The sequence below is a fragment of the Mus caroli genome, unplaced genomic scaffold, assembly GCF_978045245.1.
Source record: "Mus caroli unplaced genomic scaffold, Mus_caroli_1 scaffold_2, whole genome shotgun sequence".
Taxonomy (NCBI): domain Eukaryota; kingdom Metazoa; phylum Chordata; class Mammalia; order Rodentia; family Muridae; genus Mus; species Mus caroli.
Genome location: NW_028227257.1, coordinates 129,647,117 through 129,669,693, shown reverse-complemented (window position 1 = coordinate 129,669,693; position 22,577 = coordinate 129,647,117). Strand labels below are relative to the sequence as shown.

Below are 22,577 nucleotides of genomic sequence, written 5' to 3'. Positions count from 1 at the left end.
GAGTACGCATGCCCCATTTTCTTAATTTTTTAAAAAAAACGATATCATGTAAATAGCTTCTATATACAGATTCATCTTTTTCCAAGAGACTTTTGCCAAGAGTGAAATTCTGAACTCTACTAATTCAGCAACTCTTAGCTCCCATTCTATAATCATCTCTATGAAACAACAGAGCTGAGCAATTAGCAAATAAGAAGCAGAAGACATCACAGAGACAGACATGGTTACTTTTTTATTTGAAGGAAAAAAAAAAACCATACGTTTTAATAAATACTGTGGAAACACTGACCAAACAAACATACAAAGTGACTTCAACATTAAAAAAAAAAAAAGCAACAAAAAGTTCTGCTTTATAACAGTTATAACTTATTTTCTTTTTACAATATTTAAATACAGAAAGCACTTGCCAGCGATTTTGTAATACTGCCCAAAGCATAATGCTGTACCAGTCAGAGCGTATTATGTTGGTAAGATGTCTGAGTTTCATGGGAAGTGACTGAAATGGCATTTTCTTGCAGAGACAAAACAAAGTGCTTGTGAAGACACAGAACTGGGTGTTGTAGTTACCTTCACCTCCCCTTCTGCGGCGGTTTAAGGGAGACACTGCTCCAGCGCTTCAAAAATGAAGCGTCATCATTGGGGGAAAAAAAAGCTTGTTTTCAACAAGCACCAACTCTCAAAAGATTGTAAATGATTTCTTCTCTGAAAGGAACTGCTCAAAAGGAGTAACCTGTAAACTATTTTAAATGCTTATTATCATTCTGGCAATGATCAATGTTTTCAACCTGGCCCTGGCTGTGTATGGTTAAGCGAGGTTTAGCAGTCACTTGAGAAACGCCCTAGGCTCATACCAGGGCAGACATTATAGGCTTCTTTGCAAACTGGGGTTTACTAAAGCATGAGCAAATGGGGGTTTTGCCAGAACAGCATTTCTTTGAAGGAAGTGGCATCAGATGACAGCTTACTTTCTGTTGCTAGTCTAGGGGCACCATCCCCAGACACGAGTGCTTTTGCTCTGTGTATTTGACGTATAATTTTGTTCCAGACAGCCCCACTCACCAACTGTGCTCTCGGCTACTACTACTCCTTCATTCAAGGTCTCTCCTGGTGAAATCTGCAACCACCTGCCTCCTCTTTAATCACGCTATCACATCTGACGATCACATCTTTTATTTGACTTCTCGTTTTCATCAACGATGGCAAAAAGAAAAACAAAGCCACACACACACTCTTCTAAACAGCGCACAAAAGATATTACACGGAACAATTTACCACTTGTTAAGGACAATCACAAGGATAAACAAAACCATCAGACAGAATAAAAAGCAACACGCTCTTCTAGTTGATCTACGCAATCTCTGTAGTGCTGGTCTATGCATCTTGTAAGGGCGCTGAAGGCTTGCTTTCCAAACCATCTTGCTCAGCAGCGACCTTCAGGAAGTCAAGATTTCAAAGCCGCATCAAGTTTTTCTCTCGAATCCCAGCGGGTCCCAGTACAATTTCCATTTTAATGATGAGCTAGGAGGAAATTAGATCGCATCCTCTAGAAAACTAAACGCTAAGGTCACAGTGCGAGTTCCCCAATGAGGACGGTCTACTAATATATACTTTTTGGAAAAAGGGATTAAAACATTGAAAAACGAAATCAAAAAGTAGAGATCCACGAATAGGTTGTAACAAAACCACAAACACAAAACCAAAGATACTCAAGCACCATTCAGAGCGTGGATGTTCTTCTTGGAGGTACTGGCGTCCCCCACTTCTCTAGCGCTCGCCCGTTCGTAGCTCCCCCTTTTTTTTGGCGGATTTTTCAAGTCACACTTCTTGTCACACAAAACTCTTCAACGCATTTGCTTCTCACCACTCGGTCTACATGCCGAAACTAAGGACAGGATTCCGAAAAGTGGGTATCCTTTCAAGGGCCTCCTAAGCCTGTGTCTATGTGACTTTGGCTGTGCACTTCATTTGACTCCATCTTTCCGATTTGCTCCTGCTTTTTTAAAATTTTTTAATTTGAATTATTATTTTTTTTAAACACCAGATATTCCCGCGTCCTCCTTATAGACGGTGAAGCCTCACATCACAGTACAGCTCTTCGCTTTGTCCTTTCGTAAGTCCGTAGCAACTGCTGAGAGTTCTGGTCTGCTAGGCATGTGCGAAATCCGCTTTGTGGCCCTCTGTGATTTGTTCCGCTTAACGTTTTTATTTGTCTTATTTACACACGCCAAGGTGGCGACGTGAAAAATGTCTCTGACGCTGTTTTCTGACTGTAAAGCTGAGCATTCTATGTAAGTGGCTGCTCCGATCTGCTTGGCCATATTTGCCCCCTGTGAAGTAAAAGAAAGAATTTCCGTCAGCGGCGAGACTTTGGAGAGACACTGGAAAGTGTTGAAATACCACAAAACTGTCTTGAATTGGAACATACCTAATATGCCAAATGGACTTCCCAAGTGGTGTTCAAAATAAAACACAGATTTTATTTTAAAATGAGTTACTTTGTTACTTCCCAACTGCTGAAGACCCAGTCCGAAGGCCCTGAAGGCCCTGAATTATATTACTCTGTAGAAACCCCTCTAGCTCCCCACAGCTTCTAGTATGGCGATTTGCTCTTGCAAGAGAATCCAAGCATCCAGCTCTCACTAGGAGGATGCAAAGAAGAGACAGGTGCAAAGGTAGCAGTTGACCCTCAGTGATGCTTTAACCAGGTTGTGAGTAACCTGCTGTGTAGGTATCATCTGGGGACATTGTGAGGCATGGCCTCTTGCTACTGGAGTAAGTCTCCTGATACCATAAACATCCTTCCTATAGATCTGACCAAGGTGCTTTGGCCCTCAGAGTCCTCGCCAGCATTTCAGGAGGCTCTCGTTTTCTCTTGTAGTGACTATAAATGACCTTCAACCCCAGCCAACAGGTTGTACAAAACATAGGGCCGACAGATGTTACTGAACATCAATTTAAATAAAAATCAGCTTCTATGATTGTACTGAGTTTGTTAATGAGAAATGCAAGATAAAGATGAGTATAATGTTTTTACTCTGCATTTTTGTCACACTGGGGATGGGACCCTAAGCCTTTCTCATGCTGGGCAAGAGCTCTGTGACTGATCAATGTCCCCAGCCCTATAATAGAATACTTTAAATGATGCATGCCACAAATACCTATTTTAACAGGAACCCTCTTTAGAATCTGGTGGTGAGTTTTAGGAGAATAGATTCCTCAACAGATTTTCCTTTCTTTGTTTTTCAAAAGATGGCATCACAGAGTGATCTATTTTTTAAAAAAATGGCTTAATTGAGGATATTATTGGGCAAGAGAACAATAAGCTCTCTTAAGAGAACTAATTTTAATCACATTCTCTCTTTAAAAACACTGGTGTAGTAGAAGCATCCAAGGTTAGTATCTATCAATTGTTTGTGCACCCTACCCCTTGCTGACTTTTGCTACAGAAAGTCAGACAGATCCTATTCCAGCTGACTCCTGCTTCACCTTTTGCAAAAGCGCTACATCTCATTTATCACAAATAATAATTCTATATTTCCTTTCATTTTTATTGAAAGGGGGCTTTTCAGGGCTTGGAGTGATGGCTCAGTGGTTAAGAGAGCACTGGCTACTCTTCCGAGTGACTCAGATTTAATTCCCAGAACCCACAGGGCAGCTCACAACTGTCTCTAATTCTAGATCCAGGGGACTCGATATCCTCACACAGATAAACATTCAGGCAAAACACCAATGCACATAAAATAAAAATAAATCTATCCTAATAAAGAACGAAAGGAAGGAGGGAGGGAAGGAAGGAAGGTGACTTTCCCACAGTGACAACACACTTACCTGGTCATATGACACAGGGGTCTGCCTGTGATTTGAGAGTTCCACTAATGTGCTGACATCTGTCCGCAGATCTGATTTGCAGCCCACCAACAGCATCTTGGTATTGGGACAAAACTCCTGGATTTCACCTTTCCACTAGGGAGGAGGGAAAGAAAAATTAATGAAGTATTGACACATATACAATAAAAACAAAACTCCCCTGACAGACTTTGAAATGCAACTTTAAGTGAAGAAGCCAGATTATGTTTAATTAATAAGTAGGTACCAAACCTTAGAGACTAACCATGCCTGTTGTTATAGTCTGTGTGACTCGGTGGTTCCTCCCACAATGAACTTATTTTGTATCAACACAAGGTAACTTCAACAATGTCTTAATTATGGAGGTATTTGAAAGGTAAAGAAAGCACCTTAATAGTCACAGATCCAAATGGATTTTATATCCTGGGATATACTGAGTTCCTTGTTACCCAGCCTAATATATAGTAAGCGGAAGGGTGGGCATAAGGAATAGGCCACACCAGCAAAAGTGTGCATTCATCATGACAGACAAGGACATGCTTCCGTGTGCTGGCCTCCCGTGGCTGGCCAGTATCTGGCCTATGATTACTAAAGCATAGTGTCTTGCTTCAAGGATCTTCCACTCAAGTGGCTGGATGGACATAGACTACAGCTTAAGCAGAGAACTACCTCTTGACATCCCAGGAGAGCATCTAGTTTGTAGCCCATAAAGACTTTGAGTTAATTTTTAACTGTCAACCATTACCATTTAGTCTACAATTTAACTATTTTCTGTCCTAACCAGAATCAGGAGAACTTTGAGAAGTTTCTGGAAGGGATTCCAGCTGCCTCAAGCATTCTAAACAGCTGTTCATGGTTTTGCTTCTTCTAACTTGTGTTCTCCATCATCAGATGAGCGACTAGAGGGGTTGAGACTCTTCTGCCCACACTTATGATGCCTTTCGTGCTCTAGGAAGAATGTAATGATGGTGGAGCTCTGACTTTCAGGAGTTCACAGAGCAGAAGAGGCAATAAAGATTTGTAAGTGAAATACTAGGTAAGAGGGACATTCTGAAAGAGTGACTTAGGAGAGAGACCACGAGAGGCTACCTCCAGATCTCAAGGTGTAGCTGAGCCAATGACATCTAGTTCTAAAGTGCTCCAGCATGGGGAGGGCAGTAACACACTGAGTGCCTGATCTGTCCATTGAGCCTTTCCCTTCTTCCTCCCTCCTACAATTATCTAGGAACATCTAGCATGTTATTCTAAAGAATTGAAAAACAGAATAAGACTTAGTTTTTTGTACTTTTTCTATTTTAAGTCACTTTAAACTCTTACAATCAGTGGACTTTAAGACTCAATTAAGACAAAACACAGATGAAGTAAGCTGTGGTGAGCTTTAAGCCTCACACAAACATAAAACACACTAATATCTACAGGTCCAATGTCACTATCTGTTTGATCTTACTAAATAAAAATCAAAGTAGAAGAGGAGAAAAGCTTTCTGTCATAAATTATGTATAAGCTGATACCACATCAAGTACAAACACCAGTGAATAAGTGCCCCTTTTCTCTCCAAACACAGTCAGACATGTTCTCAGCTTGTGGTGTTGCGGGTCTCTCTCTACTTGTTTACAGGAGGACAGGAAAGTTGTATTCCTGACAGAATCTGACAAAAAGTCAACCCTCTGTTTTATACATTACTCAGAATGAAAAGGTGTTACAAACTAAAAGGACCCCTTGATCTATCAAGAGTTCAATTTCATTGAACTGCTTGCAATCAATGTTTAGCAAAAAACTGAAGGAAGGCTATACCTCAAACCCTAAATTTGTCTACTCAGGCAATTAAGTACCATGAGGAAAAATAAACTAATAATAATAATAATACACCCAAAATGCAAATGTCACTGAAAGTAGAAATCAAAAGAACACAGCCCAAATGAACCAAGCCTGGACATCTACAGGGGCACTTCTCTCTTTATGCTGTCTGCCCTCATGCTGACAGGACCACAGGGACAAGCACTGAGTGACATTCTCTGTTCCTACCCACATGTGCAGTGCACAGAAAAGAAGGGGTAGTACAGCTTGAGTCTCACTCACCAACCTACAACACCTAGCAAGGGTGAGTGATTAAGATGCTGACTGCCCCATCTACCAGCACATATAACCCCTCTAGAGCTACCATGGAACAAAGCCTGGGCTTGCTGCAGGCCAAGCAGAATCACTGTCCCACTGAGTTCTCTGGAACTCATCTATGGAAAGTTCCTGTAACTACCCGGAGGGCCCAGTCCTCTGCTGGGGAAGGCTCAGCATCACTCTCTACACACATAAGCAGTTGCCTTCTTAGACCTCAAGACCTATGTGCAACAGGTACCATTCCTCCTAGCCCTGGTTCCTCTGTCTACAGCTTCTACTAGTCTCATCTCCACCTATAGAATCTGACCCACCTTTGCTTCCAGTCACCAGGGCTGTGTGATAACATACATATTTGGTGTAACTGGTGCTTTATTGGTATTTGACATTTATCAGTAGACATCGGATCATAATTCACATTGTTGCATGTCTAGGGACAAGCCCCACTACACATATTCCTCTTATGCTAATTTCACTTATGTTTCTATAAATTAAGTGAACTAAAGTAGCTCTTATTGTATTAAGGGGAATATCTGAATTGAGATCAACAGCAAACACCTCTCAGAGCAGTCTGTCAAGCAAAGGAATGAAGGGATCAGGTAAGAGCTTACTGTAGCTATTTCCTATGTTTTCACTCCATTTCCTCCCAAAAAACAAACAAGGAAGCTGTGAAAAGTACTTTGTTCAGAGCTTTAGGAAATAAAGTTTCAAGCAGATTAATTCACGCCTTATAGCAACAATGTATATGGGAATGTTGTTTTAGTGTGGAAGTATCCTTTCTGGTCTTTTCATTAGAAGAAATAAGTTCAGAATCTTTGAATCCCCTGGCCAATCACCTCTCTCCAACCCTAGCTCATCGAAAGTTCAGGGTGATAGCCTCGTTCCTCAGCACTTACCTTTTTTAAGACACTGTCCAGAGTCTCTGGTCTACTGATGTCAAAGCAAATGAGCACTGCATCAGAATCTGGGTAAGAGAGTGGACGGACGTTGTCATAGTAAGGAGAACCTAAGAAACAAAAACACACAGGTCTCAGACAGAAATCCCCACTGTCTAAGAGGCATTAACTCTACCCTTTGAAATAAACCCCTTTCCTGTTAAAATGCAACATCTCACTGGTCCCCCCTCTCCAGCCTCCTTCCTGTAAGGAAATGCAAACACATCCACAAAAGACAGGTTAGTAATATATTCACTTGAACTAGGAGATCAGAGAGCTCCTATGCATGAGACCTCAGCTCCTGGGAAGGCCAGGAATTTAAGGTGCAATTGGTAGAGCTTAAGAATTAGTCAGAAGGGTTTTAGAAGAACTGGGGAGTATGTGGGACCAGGTGACCATGAGGACAAACCCATTCTCACCACAGGGAGAGAAGCCCAAGTCTTAAAAGTGTTCCCCAATCATAAGGGGAACATGGTGACAACCTATATCCACAGGATCTAAGCAAACCTAGGAAGCAGCTGGAATTTAGGAAGAGATGAATACATATTAACTAGAAGTATTGTGGCTCTGTTATTGCTGTGGTCAAAGGTCCAGTGGCATGGCAGCAGCCACTGGAAAGGGAGCTGCTTCCTGGGAAAAGATCCAAACTCAAGATTGGCCCAATAGTTGAATGGGGGAAGGGTCAGTGGGGGAGGGCAAGTTTAATGGTGCACAGGAAGCCAGAGCAAAGCACACCGGAGTGTCACTCCATCCCCAGTTACAAGACTGGATAAGCCATTGACCATTGTGCCTGCTTACACTTATTCCCCCAGCTCTGTGTAAGTTCACTTCCTGCTACACCAAGAACGTCATAAATGCCATGTTGGATCATGTTGCCTTTCTACAGAGTCCCTCCTGCAAACACGACTGCAGGACATAATCCAAGGGCCCTTGCCTGAGTTAAACTCAAGGTAGTCTAAAAGTTCAAATCGACAATCAATGGAACCACAGAACTTTCTGGACATTTAAGATTATTTTCCTTCTCTCTTTCTTTTCTTTTTCTTCTTCTTCTTCTTCTTCTTTTTTTTTTTTGACATCTTTATGAGTTCCAAATGTTGGGAATTCACACAAGGCCAATAATTACAAAATAGATTGACTATAACGCTGAAGATAACTTGACAACTGCTACTTTTATTAAAGAACTATTTCATCATATAGCTATTTCACAGACACCAGGAAGGTCATTTACTAGGCAAATGCAAATACGCTAAAGATTTTTTTGACTTTTGATTTAGTTTTGACATAATTCTGCATTTCTGGCAGGAAAACACAACATGCCTTCCCTAAGTCAAAACCTTGGTGGTCCAAGTCAGACACAGAGAGAGAGGTGGGGGGTGGGTGGAGCTATTCAAAGAAATGGTTTTAGTCAGGTCCAGCGCCAGGGTAAAGCATAAGGATTGCAATTTTGAGGCCTACCTGAGCTGGAGAGAAAATGCAAGATTGTTTAACTCTCCATGTGAGTACACTAGTATGTCCATACCCCTTCTCCATTGAGCAACTTAACGAGAGAGACCATGTCTCAAAGAAAAAGTACAAAGACATCTGGCCTTCAGGAATCTGTTCTCTCTTCCTAGAAGTTATTGTAGTTAGTGTGTGTGTGTGCTGAGCTCTGGGCACTCATCGCTACAATCCCTAGCCACACTGTGTCTACCTCAGTTCTGCTTTAGAGATGGAGAGAGTGAATGTGCTAAGCTAGGAAGATGCAGATGTCCTAGGAACCAGGAAGGAATGCCTCAGCAGTGAAGAAAGGTTAAGAAGCTCTCAGACAGGACAGCAGCCTCTCACTGGCCTGTGGGAGGCGGGAAGTGCGGTAACAAACACTGAATGAAAGGTACTCCCAGAGAGCTAAGGCCTTAGTTGAAATGAATAAGAAAAATATGTAATGTGTTTCTAAAAATGACAAGCAGTGGCTACCCTTTCAGCAACTTGAAGAAATCAGAGGCGAGAGTAACTCTAAGGTGGACACTTAGAATTCACCTTAAGTTTTTCTTGAAAGGCACCAGAAAGGGATGGCTTTACCCTCTATGGATACACGCATATTTTACATTAGTTCTGCAGCTCTCTGACTCTCTCCACTGTAACCTTCCTTGTCCGCCTGTCCAAAGTCTAACTTTGGCACAGCTGCTGCTGTGAGCATTAGAATATCTCTTTCCTAATAGCCTGCCACAAAAAATCCCAAGACTGTACAGAGAAGAAATTCAAAGGAGGACAGAGAAGGCTCTCTTCTGTTCTTCAAAGCTAGCTCCAAAGACCTGACCCGACCTACACAGTCAGAGCCAGCCTACTGTGTAAAGCCAAACAGGTGTCAGAAAGCTCATGTCTTATGCTCTCCAGTCTAGACCTATGGGACATGATTAGAATCTGGAGGTGCCAAGGCTCCTTTAGAACAGGACGCTGCCTGCACAGAGTGGCACAGTGCAGTATTTACAGGACAATAGAGACCATCTTTTCCAAAGGTGGCTGAAGGAAGTCAAAGGGGCAAAACTAATTTAATTAAACTTGGGACTGCTGGGAAAAATCCAGAGGCTGGGTTGCAACATTCCAGTCACCATGTGGCTGCAGAGAACACCCCGCCCTTTGTGGGCTGCTTCCCCTCCCCCACCCAGTTTAAGGCCACAAAGGGATCTGGCTTTGTGCTCAGCCCTCTGTCACAGGCTGGAGATTGCTTGCCTTCAAAAAAAAAAAAAAAGATAAAGAAAAAAAAAAAAAGAAAGAAAGGCAGCTTTTGTGCTCAGTAACTATATGCAAATGAGAGGGAAATTTACTCTCTTGATTGACTTTAAAAAGAAACAGTTCTCTTAAACAAGATTACAAGATTCTCAAGGAGGCCTGTTTCTGCCTTTGTTTTTATTTGGTTTAACAGTTTGGATGAAAATACATATGTAGTGTAACGCTTCATGAGACATCAGCCACCAAGCTTGGAGGTAAAGAGGTAACTCCTAGGCGCTTTAACAAGATCTAATTAAGAGCAGGACTTTGATCTGAGCCCAGTCCAGCCCCCTGCAGTAAACAATGCAGCTTTTTGATCAACAAGTGCCCAAGGGCGCTAATAAAACAGATCCTCAAACTCATAACTGTAATTCGACCACCAACGAGAAGAGTAACTTGCCATAGGAAATAATTTATTCATTATTTTTTGAAAGCTTAAGGTTAAGAATTTTTTCCTGGATGGGGGAAAAAAAAACACACCCAAAACTATTGTCTCCATTTTTTTCATAGTAAGAAAAGTGAACTTATTAAACTGTTCTAACAGGAAAGATCTCACAGTTCATTGGGTAAGAGGGACCCTTCCCTTCTGTGATCAGCTCTGTGACCTGCACAAAGGAAGTCGGCAAGCTAAGGGCTGATCACCACAGGCATGTGTGGGAAGAATCCTAGGAATGCCCTGTCAACTGAGGAGTCCCGGAGACAGAGGAGACTCCAAAGAGTGGAGAGTAAGCTCTCAAAGAGAGAACAAAGCCAGCCCCGGACTCCTGCTGCATCCAGCAGCTGGAGAAGTCCCACGGCACCTAGGGAAGGCAGGCTTCCAAAAACACTAATTTCTATTGATTCTAGTTTAAGGTTGGAAGGTGCTAACTGAACATGTTTTTACGGTGTGCTCAAACACAGTGGGTCCTCTTGTGCTCAGCCTGCACTTCAGTACCTAAGAATGTACCAGAGTTAAAAATCCAATAAATCTAAGGATGAAGCTTTGCTTGTCAAATAAAACTTCCTTGGCATGTGGAAGGGGCTTCCTGCACACGGACATTTCCAGGGCAGCATCGTCCTTAAAGACACAGCACTGCACTTAAGCCCCCCCCCTTTAAATAACCTACCAAACTCTCCATTGGCAAATTGCAGGGAACTGTTTCAGTATAAAGCTGTAATTGGACTATATGCAAAACAAGTGTCTCACTCTGGCCAAGTCCACCCACTCCACCCCCACCCCAGCCCCACCCCCGCAGCTGAAAGGTCCACCCATCCCCCCTCGAAGCTGAAAGGCTTTATCCAGGCTTGGATTAGAATAAGCATGCGTTGGGGGTTCTTTGTTGCTCGACCTTGGCAAACATCAGAAAAGTTCTGACAGACTTTTGAAATTGCAGGTCTACCCCATCCCTGTCTTCAAGATCCTTAATTTGGGCTGAGAGGAAATTTTCCAGCCCAAGAAGAGTCACAAAGTGCCTCACCTAGAAACTAATTCTTCAAACACATACCTGCCTGCTGAAGTCACCCCGCTGCAGAGATACAATACACCATATATGTACATGATTAAACATATATGGACCAAGAGCCATGCCTAAAAGGGAGACCTTTGGACCTGTTGCAAAACCAGCTCAAATACTGAAACTTGACCTTTTTAAAGTCTGCAAACTGAAAATCCTCTTCACTGAATCTTTTAAGAAGTGTAAGTAATGCCTTACACTTAAAATAAGTCGAAAGTTTTTCCTATAGGGAATTGCTACCAAGATAAGGAAGTTAGGGATAGGGGATACTTTGGGCAGAAATTACACAGTAAAATTTGTTACTTTAAGTGTTCATTAAAAGCACAGGGGAAGCAAACAGCACAAGAGGCCATGGCTGGAAGGGGAGCTGTACAAGAGAAGTAGGCTCAGGAATGTGAGTCAAGTCTGGACAAGACCTTGAGACTCTGCTTCAATATAAACCCCAGTTCTTCCTCAACTACCTACACTGCAAACATCAGGCCCCAGTTAGCCATCACCACCTGGCCCAGCAGTGGTCTTTCATTTGTATCAAACTCTTATATATTATGAAGAGCTCTTATGAAAAGATGTGGGCAGATAGGTGTTTCTAGAAAAACTCAGTGTTTTCTATTTCTGGGGGTGATGGTACAGATGCACAGGTGGATATCAAGTTCATGTGGCTAGAACTAACATTGCTATTTGGTGGTTCTAAATAAAATTTTGGTACAAGTTCTTAATCTTGGGATACTTCAAAACAATAACATTTTACAGAGAGTGGAACCATAAGGAACCACAGAGCTTGAGTAAAATTATATAGATACCTTTTAAAAATCCACATTATCATTCACTCCAGACTGAAGCTATTCTATTATACGTCCCATGCTCTGTGAGAGCCCGTTATCTGAGCATGGGGTCCCTTCAGTAGTTTCCCCTGACCTCATACGATAACACGAGGCTTGCGTTTCAGTCCCAATGTGCTCAACACCTGGCCAAACTTTTGAAGCAGCTTGCATTCTATGTCAGAAAAGTCTGAATTTTTGCCAAAAGGGGCTCTGTGAATGTTGCCAATATGTAATAAACCAGAAGACATTTCAAGGACATCAAAAAAACAAGAAAGGCCCAGCTGATTCCTTTGGCACAGCCCAACCATACATCATGAGCTGGGTGGACACACTGGTGCCTCTAGTGTCCTGTTTCCATGTAAGAGAATTGTATTACTGAGGGAACACCTGGTTACTTTAGGAGCATTAGAATGACCGATCTGGTTACCTTCCTCCAATGTACAACTGAGGAAAAACCAAATTGGAGGCAAAATTAGCACTAGATGGATTTTGAAAAAAAGCAGGAGAAGGGAAAAGAAGAAAGTCTAGGGGCCGATGCTGTTTGTCTATCCCTAACCCACACTTCAGTGTATGAAGGCTCAGTTTACACTGGGCCTGATTTCGAAACCCTAAGTTCCAAGAATCATACTGACTTTGTGAAACTCCTGGTTCTTTGTAGTTTATTCTGTTATGCAGATAAAAACTGCAAACTCTTAGTTTACCTCTAAGAAGCTTAGGTCAGAAATCTCAACTTTGAGAACCTGTTTTTCTTTTTCCCCTGATAACCATTCACTTTAAGCAGGTTTTAAATTAAAGGGGAGTTTAAGAACTTTGGAAGATTCGAGTGAACTTGTAGAGAAGCTTTGGAAGCTTTAATGGACAGGAAGACCTGAGCTGGGGACTCGGAGTTAATTAGCACAGGTACTGAACCCTCTTTAGTCTCGGTGCTGTGGGCGAATCCATTCCCACCAAAGCCCATCTTCTGTTTCCGGGTCCCTGTTCACCTCTGGAGTACTCATAACAGATGCCCTGGGAAAGATTCCTTGCCTTGTTCAAGTGCACAGGCATTTCTTCCTAGCTGCACCCTATACTTATTCTGGGCTCCTCATTTGGTTCCTTACTTCACCCTGGAGAAAGAATGGGTATTTTAAATTTCCACCCATATTCGCAACATTTTTGTTTGCTTGGTCGCCCTAACTAGAGTGCAAGCAGCTTGAGGACCTGAGCTTTTCCTGCAGAGCTCAGTACTGCCCATCCCCCATCAGAGTCCAAGCAGCTTTCGCAGAGGTAAACTCTGCCTTAATAGTTTACAATCATATCTTCCTGGCCCGCCCAGATGTGCTCATTTATATTTTAAATCACAAAAAAGGGACCGCTAATCTCCTTTTAAATGGCTTTCCTTGATTAATATGTAGATGAGCCTCCATAGCCATTGAACTTTGTCCATTAGGGCACTGGCCTTCAAGCTTGATTTTTTTAAAAGCTGAAATATATGGGAGTAGTTAGATTTATATTGATCCTGAAGACCTTCTTCCTCCAAGGAAAGTAGCTAGGTTTTTTCTTATCTGTTGTTTTATGTTAAAATGTAGAGAATATATTGTTTTTAGTCAATAATGCTACAAACAGATACAGGAAGTGCTAAGTTTAGCATTCAGGACCTGAAAGAGGTTCATAGCGCTTCAAGATTCAAAGAGTTTTCACAGGGCAATACCACGGTTATCAACTGGGAATCAGCAGTTGAACTGAATGTTTAAAACTAATAATACACCTTAAATAAAATGTGCATTAACTTGCTCAAGCTAAAAGCTGGCAAGGACGACTATTACTCCCTAAATCATGGATGCAGAAATTACACTGCCATCAAATTCCTAGGAAAAGATACCCTGATCTTTAAATGACTAACTTTCTATTATTAGTAGGCATTTGGCTTTATGTTACAAATTGCTTCTACGTTTGGCAAGTGTTGCAGATTTTGAAGCACAAGCTATTAGAACTAACTACTTTGGTTTCAGTATCACTTTAAGATAGCAAGACTATTCTCCCATCCCCTCCCTGTTTCTCAAAACTCATTGGGAAAATCTTATATTTTCCCAGCACATTTCTGCAACCATTAGATCAGCTCATTTTATAAGGAAAAGAAACTACCTCAGTGAGAGGAAGACATGGACCCAAGACTCCCTTTAGAAACCCCTCATTTTAGAAGATTTTTCCTGACAGGTATGATAGTTCATTACTTGTGGAGTATTTTAAGTAGCCATGAGAGTCCATTGGCACTGTGCCACTGTGACTGTTGTAATTGGTGAGTACTTGGGGAAAGACAGAAAAGAAAGACTGAACCTAAAGACTTCTTGGAGCTCTACTGGGAAAGCCTCATAGGAAAGCACATGAAGCCACCAGTTAGAAGAAGCCATTACAGTTCAAGAGTAAGTGCATCCTAGGCTGGCAGTTGCCTAGCCCTGGTTCCTATGCTGTCTAACAGGGCTTGCTTACAGTAGATGCAGAAGAAAGGAAGAGGTGCAGAAAGGAGGAAATATTAACTGCCTGGCCTCCCAGAAGAGAAACGAATCAATGGCTTCCTTTCCTCAGATAAGACTTCCACTTGCTACTTTTTCCCACATTCAAATTGACGGCTTTTGCTTACACAGGATGCTTACGTATGACTGCTTTAGGGGAAAGCAGACCACTTAGGAGATGTTGTTCACACACACACAGAAAACCCATAAAGAATTGTTTCCTACATGTGTGCACCTCCACTGGAAGGTCAAACCCAATAGCCATGCAACCAAAGGGCAAAGTTGGTACTCTTTTCTCTCCACCCAGTTTTCCCAATCTAAATCTCTCGCACACAGTCTTGGGAGAAGATAAAAAATGACATTTAGAGATCCATAAACTTGGCTTGGATCTTCTCTCCTGAGATAAGCTGGTAGCAGTTAGGAAAAGTCAAATGTATAAAGAGGCATAAAGTATATGCAATTATTTTCAGGCCTCAACAAAACAATGTCTTTGTGAGCAGAGAGAATGTCAAACAATGGGGGAGAAAGCTCTAGGAACTTGTCAGAAAAAGTAAGTGTATAGGAAAGATAGTAAAGCTACTTACTCGGAAGCATAAACTTCCTGCTGGAGGCACGCTAATTCTGACTGGCAAGCCACTTTCAGTAGAAACAGCCTCTTTCTAGAATTTAAGCAATGCTCCATCACTGTGTTTGATTAACTAACATCTCACTCGACAAACAACATAATAGGAATTTCAAATAATTCCCCATGCCTCTTTTTTCATTTGTACGAATCTAAATTTTAAGTAAGGTTTCATAACTGGATAATTTTGCAGTGCAATACTGTTGCAATCAGCTTTTAACCCTTCTGATCTTACAGAAATAGGCATACAGAAATAAATAAATAAAATTTATTTCCTTTACTAAATAAAAATATGTCATTATGTTACTACTACTGATTTCATTTCAGGTGATTAACTTTAATTTGATGAAAAGCAATATTTATAACGTTGCTAATCTTAAGGCAAAGGCAATTCAGTGCTAATTAATACCAGGAACCCCATCCCCTTAGCAACTATGCATATCATCATAATTTGCTCAGTGCTTAGGTTTTATTGGGTGACTACTGTATCCAAGACATTCTGCTATAAGTGCAGAGACTGAACTATATAGTTGCTGAGTAAGGCTAGAAAATACCTGAAGTGATATTCGCATTGGCTTCTCACTATAAACCATTCATACACATTCGTTTTATTTATTAGTCCTTGGAAAGCAAAGGAAAGAGGTGGCAAGTTTGGCCTTTGGGCACCTAATCTAAAATCTCTGTTGGTGGTCTTGTGGCTTTTGGAGCTGGAGACACGGGATGTATAAGCCAGCATTCCTAGGAGCACAACCATCCCCCTTCCTTATCCAAATAGTCTCATTCCTAAATCCACCAGGCAGCCTGGCTCAGCCCGGAATCTGGCTTGGTTTGCAAGCTGTTGAGAACCTCAGCACGGGATGCCAGATCCACTGAGACTAGGAGCTGAAGCCAACCAACAGCCTGGGGGAAAAAAATCTGCCTGTCCAGTACACTAAAGCCAAGAAGCATAGCTGGGAAGAGATCTTGCACATTATCTAGCCCAGCGTCTGCCCTCTTTTTACAGATGATGAAAATGAGACCCAGGGAGGTAGAGGATTTGCACATAGAAATCCCTGGTAACCAGGAGCTGAGATGGAAACAGAGCTTTGTATCAAAGACTGTATCAGACCCACTGCACTGCCCCACTCCACGCCTAAATAATTCTTATTGAGTGTAAGTCCAAACGGGGCTGGGGTTGGGGTGCGGCGGGGATGCTGGTGCTAATTGTTGGTACCACACCAGCTGTCCGGCGCACTAGGCATAACAATTACCATAATATGTCTGAGAACAGGAACCTAATAAAATACTAGGCTATGTAATAAGTCTTATGATCGAAAGTAGTAATAAACCTCTAGAATTCCATCAACACTTTCTCTATAGTTTCAAGACTGCGTATGCAATCTCGACAACAAAAACCACAAAAACGCCCTTGGCGCAGCTCAGGCTTGACTCTCCGGAGGGAAACTGGATCCATCCTTCTCACTGCAGCAGTCTGAGCATCTGGCACCGACCGTGAGAGGCGCCGTTGCAAGACTTTCCTCTAGTCTTTCTTCTAGCCTTTGTGCTGGGGGCTGCCCCTGGAGATCTTGGGACTCTGGCCCCTTCCTCCCACAGTCTAATTCCCCAAGTCCCTCAGAGGTTCCAGCCCAGGGTGTGGGAAGCTCGCTGAAGCTCCACGAGGCCACTCCCAGTTGAGCACGGCTCCACCTCGGGCCACCCCGCCTGACAGCAACCCTGCGTGTTGGCGCTTGTGCGCTCCTCCTCGCCAGTTTCGCCCTAATCTGTCTGGCAGCCCAGTTCTCCACCAGCACCGGCTTTCCCCCTCCCAGATTGGTAGTTTCTGCTCCTCTGGAGAAGGTATAGTTTCTACTTAACAGTAGGCGTTTCTCCCGACGAGCCTCTGGCCGTCTTGATACCGGGGGTGTGTGGGGGTGGGGGTGCTCAGTCCTCACTGTCCCTTCCCCGAACTCAGCCGGGGCTGCCAGCCTTCCCGCCCGCGAAGATCTGCCCTCTCCACCACCTTGTGCCACGTTGGTGGGTGGGCGCATGGGAAGGCAACAACCCGGCCTTGAACCCTAGACCTCTGGACGGAACCCACCAAGGCGCCAATAATTCAAGTAGACAGGAAGGTCAAAGGCGATCGGTGCTGCCTGCGGCTCTGCAGGCGGGCGAGGCCGAGGCAAAAGGGTAGGGGAGTGGTATGTTCGGAGAGCTGGCACAGAGTGATCCCCGGGCGGCTGCAGAAGCCGCTCTGCACCGGTGGCACAGAGGCTGCGGGGGCGGAGGCCCCGCGGTGGCCACTGCCGGCACCACCAGCGCATTCCTGACAGTAGGCGTCACGGGCGCTGGCTCCGGCCATTCACCCATCTCCCTCAGCCTGGAACACCCCACGCAACCCGGAGGCTTTGGGGATCTTCTCCCAGCTCAGCCTGCGCCCCTGCCCCCAAACCAGATGTCTGGTGACACCCAAGAGGAGCTTCCTCCGCGAGCGGGAGGGTTTCCACGCTGCTCTGTATGCTCCAGCACTGGGCCACCCTGGCGGCCCGCTCCAGCACGGCTCCAAGGAAGGACAACACAAGGCCATGCGGCCACCAGAGGCTCCTCCAGCAGGGTCACTCCGGACACCTAGCGTCCTCCTGTCCCCAAGACCACAATCACCCCCATTGCTGCCCCTGCCCAGAAAGGATAACATTTTCCGGCGGCTCGGGACCGGGAAGTCCCTCAAGGAGCCACATTAGCAGACAGGGCACCAGATCCCGAGCCCCGGGGCGCACCGGTTCAGACCGCCACGCGGTGTGCCGAGTCTTACCTGAAGTGTCCCACAGGCTCAACTCTATTCTTTGTGTGTCGATTTCAAAACTGGCAGTGTAATTCTCAAACACCGTAGGGACGTAATTCTGGACGAACGAAAGGGACAGAAGAGGAAGGTGGCAAAGAGATTATTAAAAACACGACCCGTAGATCGAACACTTGAAAAACAACCAAGCCCCCAATTAAAACACCACCACCACCACCAACCTCACACTCCCTACACAGTAAACACGCAGCCCCCTCCCGAGAGCCCACCCAGGTCTCCCCACCCGGCCTCCCACACTGAAACCAGCAAGTTTCTGGGGCCAAGAGTCCAGGGTGCTGGCGGGTCCCAGCTCAGACCCTTCTAGGACACTTTCGCTTCCCAGCCGTGTGGCGGCAGAGACCGGCTGGGTATGAGAAAGATTTTCAAGAAAATCAGTGAAGCAGGAGAAACGACGCTGTCCTCCAGACCGGGGACCCCACCAGCCGCTCCCCTCAAGACGTGCGGGTCACACTCACTTCGGGGAAGCAGTCCTTGGCGAAGACGTGGAGCAGCGCGGTTTTCCCACACTGGCTGTCGCCCACTACTACTATCTTGCATTTCACGTTCTGATTAGGATCCATGATAGATTTACTGGATAATTTCTGGCTGGCTCTTCTCTCCTTCATTGATGTTGCCTTATTTTCTCTTGGAACAGGAATTTTCTCTTTAGAAGAAAAAATATATATACTTCTCTCTATAAAAAGCAGATATAAAAATAAATCGCAAGGCCGGAGGGAACCCCTTTAAGCACAGCGGAGTGGAGGAGGAGAGGCAGCGGCTCTTTACTCCTCTCCAACAAGTTTTCTGCCTGACTCCGCGCCTCTCTTCCCAAGTCCAATTCCGATCGGTCTGCTTTGTTTCACGCTCCTAGCGCCGCTTTATACGCCCAGCCTTCCAATCCGCTCCGCTTTCTCAATGAGAGAAGGAAACCGATCCGCCTCCTCCCCTTTTATGGAGCCTGGGAGCCAGCGCGGCCGCCTCGTTGGCGGAAAGTGTAAGCAGCGCGCCCTCTAGGGTGGCGTGCAGGATGGCTTGCAGACCCAGGTTCTGGCATAACCTAAAGGCGCCAGGCAGGATTTGCGGATGGGTAGATTGTTCAGGGCCAGGGTGAGGGGAAGCAGATAATCTGTGCACATGGATTTGCATTGGGATTCCTTTCAAACTGCTTTCCAAGGGGCTCGCCTCCAGAAGCCTCGTCATCATTTGTGAAAATAAAAAAGATTTCCCAATCCAATTAATACAGAAGTAAATCTTGGAAGGGAAAGGCTAAGTTTTTGTGTTCCCAAACCCATAAAATCATATCTATCTATCTATCTATCTATCTATCTATCTATCTATCTATCTATCTATCTATCTACATATATAGTACATAATAACATAAATGATTTATTTCAAACACTAGAACTGGTTTTCCTTGACCTTTGTAGAGGACTGGCTTTTTAAACTGTCAGTTTCAGCTATTCCAGAGAAGGTAGAAGAAGGCTTTGGGGAGTGACATGATAATGTGAATAGGTGCAGGGGCGAGAAAAAAGAGAGAGGACAAAAACTATTAGAAACTTGGCCGCAACTGCCACTCTCTCTGTGACGGCTCTAGAAACAGGGGTCTAAGCGCTCTTTGCTCCCTTCAGCTGTACTCTCCCTCCATCACCTAGGAATCAAGGCATTGGACTTAAGAAGCACACATGCCCATTGTGGAAAATTTAGGGACTCCCCTCCTCCACACATGTACTCCAGTCATTCCAAGTCTCCCTTTCAACAAGTCTTAGAAGAGACAGACAAGACTGTGTTTGTTCTCTTGTCTTCTGAGAACAGTGTCTTCATTGCCGGTCACCCCGACAGCCAGGAAGCTTCAGTTATTAGGTTTGTAGTGAAGGTGTCTGGGAAGAAAGTTCAGCCTGTGAAGGGCTTGGTCAAGTGCGACTTGAATTTCACCACCAGCACTCATATAAGGAGGCACGCCTGAGACAGACCCAGAGGATCCCTGGGGCTTGCTAGCCAGCCAATCCAGTCAGATTGAGGAACTCGGGATTCAGTGAGAGGCCATGACTCAAAGATAATGTAGATAGAAATTGAGGAAGATAAACCACCTCTGGCTTCCACACATATACTAAACACATACATATACATACTCACACATACACACACAACCCTTAATACGTAGTGAATTACTAGAATCATGAAATCACAGGACCTAGAATGCTATCTTACTTCTTTCCGACTTGAGAACCCTGAAGTCGTCCCCTAAAGGACAACCCTGAATCTATCTTTGGGGATAGGTGTATTTTATACAGGCTGACCATGGAAAGGGCAGAGCTGGCCGAGGTCATATGTCTGCATTTGCCAAAATTTGCTTGGCAGAGCTTTATTCGCCTGCCCCAATATCATCTCTTAAAGTCTTAGGTTGCACTGTCATGTCACAGAGGGAAAAGTATCCTCTGTGAACTTCATAGAGTTTACCCTAGCATTTCCCTAACCTAACTAGCGCAGGAAATGTTCCTCAAGCTGTGTGGTCAAGGGAGATTGGGCAAAGCAGTGGGAGCATGCTTTCAGACAGAGGTGCATTTAGGCCCTGAGCTTCACATCTTCTGGCTAAGTGACATTGGAGTAGTCATTACAGTCATCTCTGTAAGCCTTAGCTTTATCTTCTTTAAAATAGGTTTCATGAAGACATTGGTAAGAAGATGAAAATGGCGCCTGCCTGTACTTGGTATTTCTCTGTAGCTCCCACTTGCCTGTCCAGAACCAAGTCTCATGTCTGGGTGAATCCTGGATCCATTAGTCGACATACTAATAAGAAGTGGGCACCTTTTTTTTTGTTTTTTTCTCTCTCTTTTTTTAACCTATGACACTTCCCCTTCCAGAGAGATGACTTGGCCTTCCACACTCCTGATTGATATAGTTTATATGGCCAAAGTCCCCTTACCTACAATTAATTATTAGTTATTTTGAGTTCACTTGTTAATGAACTGGACATCAGATAATTTATCATCGAAGCTATATCTGAGCACCAAATAAGACACCACCAATGATCTGGCAGGCCTCCAGGCTTAAAGGAGTTTACTCCTGCTAATAGTAGTATAGTCACTTCCCCAGGGATTGCTCTGGAATTATAGTGGATAGATATTTTTAGAAACCAGGTGACCTGAATCTCCAGAAATTTGCCAGCTGCTAAGTGAAATGTAATAATAGACATGTGACTGAGTAGAAAATCAACTTCCTGAAGCCACCAGTTTTGAGTATTTCTAGGAAATGAATTCTTTCTTTTGTCTTTTGAATGTACTTTTAACACCTAAACATTTAGTTTAGTAATTATTTATTAGGTGCCTGCTATATGCCAGGCACTGTTCTAGGAGCCTCAAATAGGGCAATAAACATGAAATTTTCTTTCTGCTCCCACAGAGACTACATTTTAGACAGTGCTCAGTAAAATATAAGGAAGAGAGTACACAAATCAGACTGAATGTGCTGAGCTCTGTAATGCAAACCAGGATTCTGTGAGAAAGCAAAGTTTAGTGGTGCTTTCTCAGTGTGTCTCCGTGGAGATGGATTCCTGAAGGAGGAGGAGGAGGAGGGAGAGGGAGAGGAGGAGGAGGAGGAGGAGGAGGAGGAGGAGGAGGAAGAGGCAGAGAAATCAGCCATGAGCAGGCCTTACAGCAGGCTGTGGCAGGCAGGAACAGACAACAGGAAGGTCAAAAGTGTTTGGCAGGCTTGAGAAACAGAAGGAGGGCCAGACTGAGGCCCACTGAAGGGAAGCCTTAGGAGAGGGAGACACCAGGAAGAGCAGGGGTTGGGTAACCAGTCTTAGAATCTGGACTTTTCTGGGAAGGGTCACATGAAACCAGTCCCAGAAGGGCATAGATCATAGCATGATTGTATGAATGAATAAGGAGGCAAACAGATGACTCTGGACCTGGGTCTGGATCTGGGTCTGCACTTTTCTGTAGCTTGGCTTCCTGGATGAAGCCTCATCTTAACTGAGAATATTGGACACAAACACACCTTAAGCCCTAGACAACATAAAGATGTGAGAATGCAAAGAAATGTTTCCCCGGAGACACAGAATCACGGGTGGATGTGAAACCCCATTGAGGGCATCGGCTATGGCCTAATGGCCTTCCTTGTGCGGTTCTCCTTGTTAGTATTTCTTTGTCTTCCCGTGGCTCTTTCTTACTTGCTAAACCATGAAGGTTAAGAAAGGGGAAATAAGCAGCAAGAACATCTGTACGGTTTTGTTAATTGTGCAAATATTCAGTTGTTCTAAATGGTTTTAACTGAAACATTATTTCTTTTTCTTGTGACAAACCCTTTCATATTGGGGGGAGGGGCCATCCTCCTTCCATAGCCAATGCATCCCTTTTTATGACAATAAAAGATGATTTGATAACAGTATAAAGAGTGGATGTAGATTCTGTATCTAGGGGCAGCATAGATAAACAACAGTTCTGTGTTCTTTCTTTCTCTCTCTCTCTCTCTCTCTCTCTCTCTCTCTCTCTTTCTTTCTTTTTGGTTTTAAGGCATTTATTGTAGAAAGGCAGAGAGAGGGAGAACTGTAGAGAATTAGAGAAGTAGAGAGCGAACATGGCCATGTAGAAAGAGAGAAGGGAAGGTGGAGGGGGGGAGCAAGGGAGCAAGCAAATAAGAGGTAAGAGAGCAAGAGCTCTGTGCTGTTCTATGAGGAACCCCCACTTTAATT

The 22,577-nt window shown here is 43.9% G+C and overlaps 1 protein-coding gene across 1 annotated transcript; it reads right to left on the bottom strand.

The window, feature by feature from the left end:
- Positions 1-213: 213 nt before the first annotated feature.
- Positions 214-18,761, bottom strand: Rnd3 (Rho family GTPase 3). The gene is made up of 5 exons (XM_021150212.3): positions 18,361-18,761; positions 17,858-17,945; positions 6,855-6,964; positions 3,829-3,963; positions 214-2,327 (listed from the first exon to the last, which is right to left on the bottom strand). The coding sequence occupies exons 1-5, from the start codon at positions 18,508-18,510 to the stop codon at positions 2,076-2,078; spliced, it is 735 nt and encodes a 244-aa protein (XP_021005871.1). The 5' UTR covers positions 18,511-18,761; the 3' UTR covers positions 214-2,075.
- Positions 18,762-22,577: the final 3,816 nt, after the last annotated feature.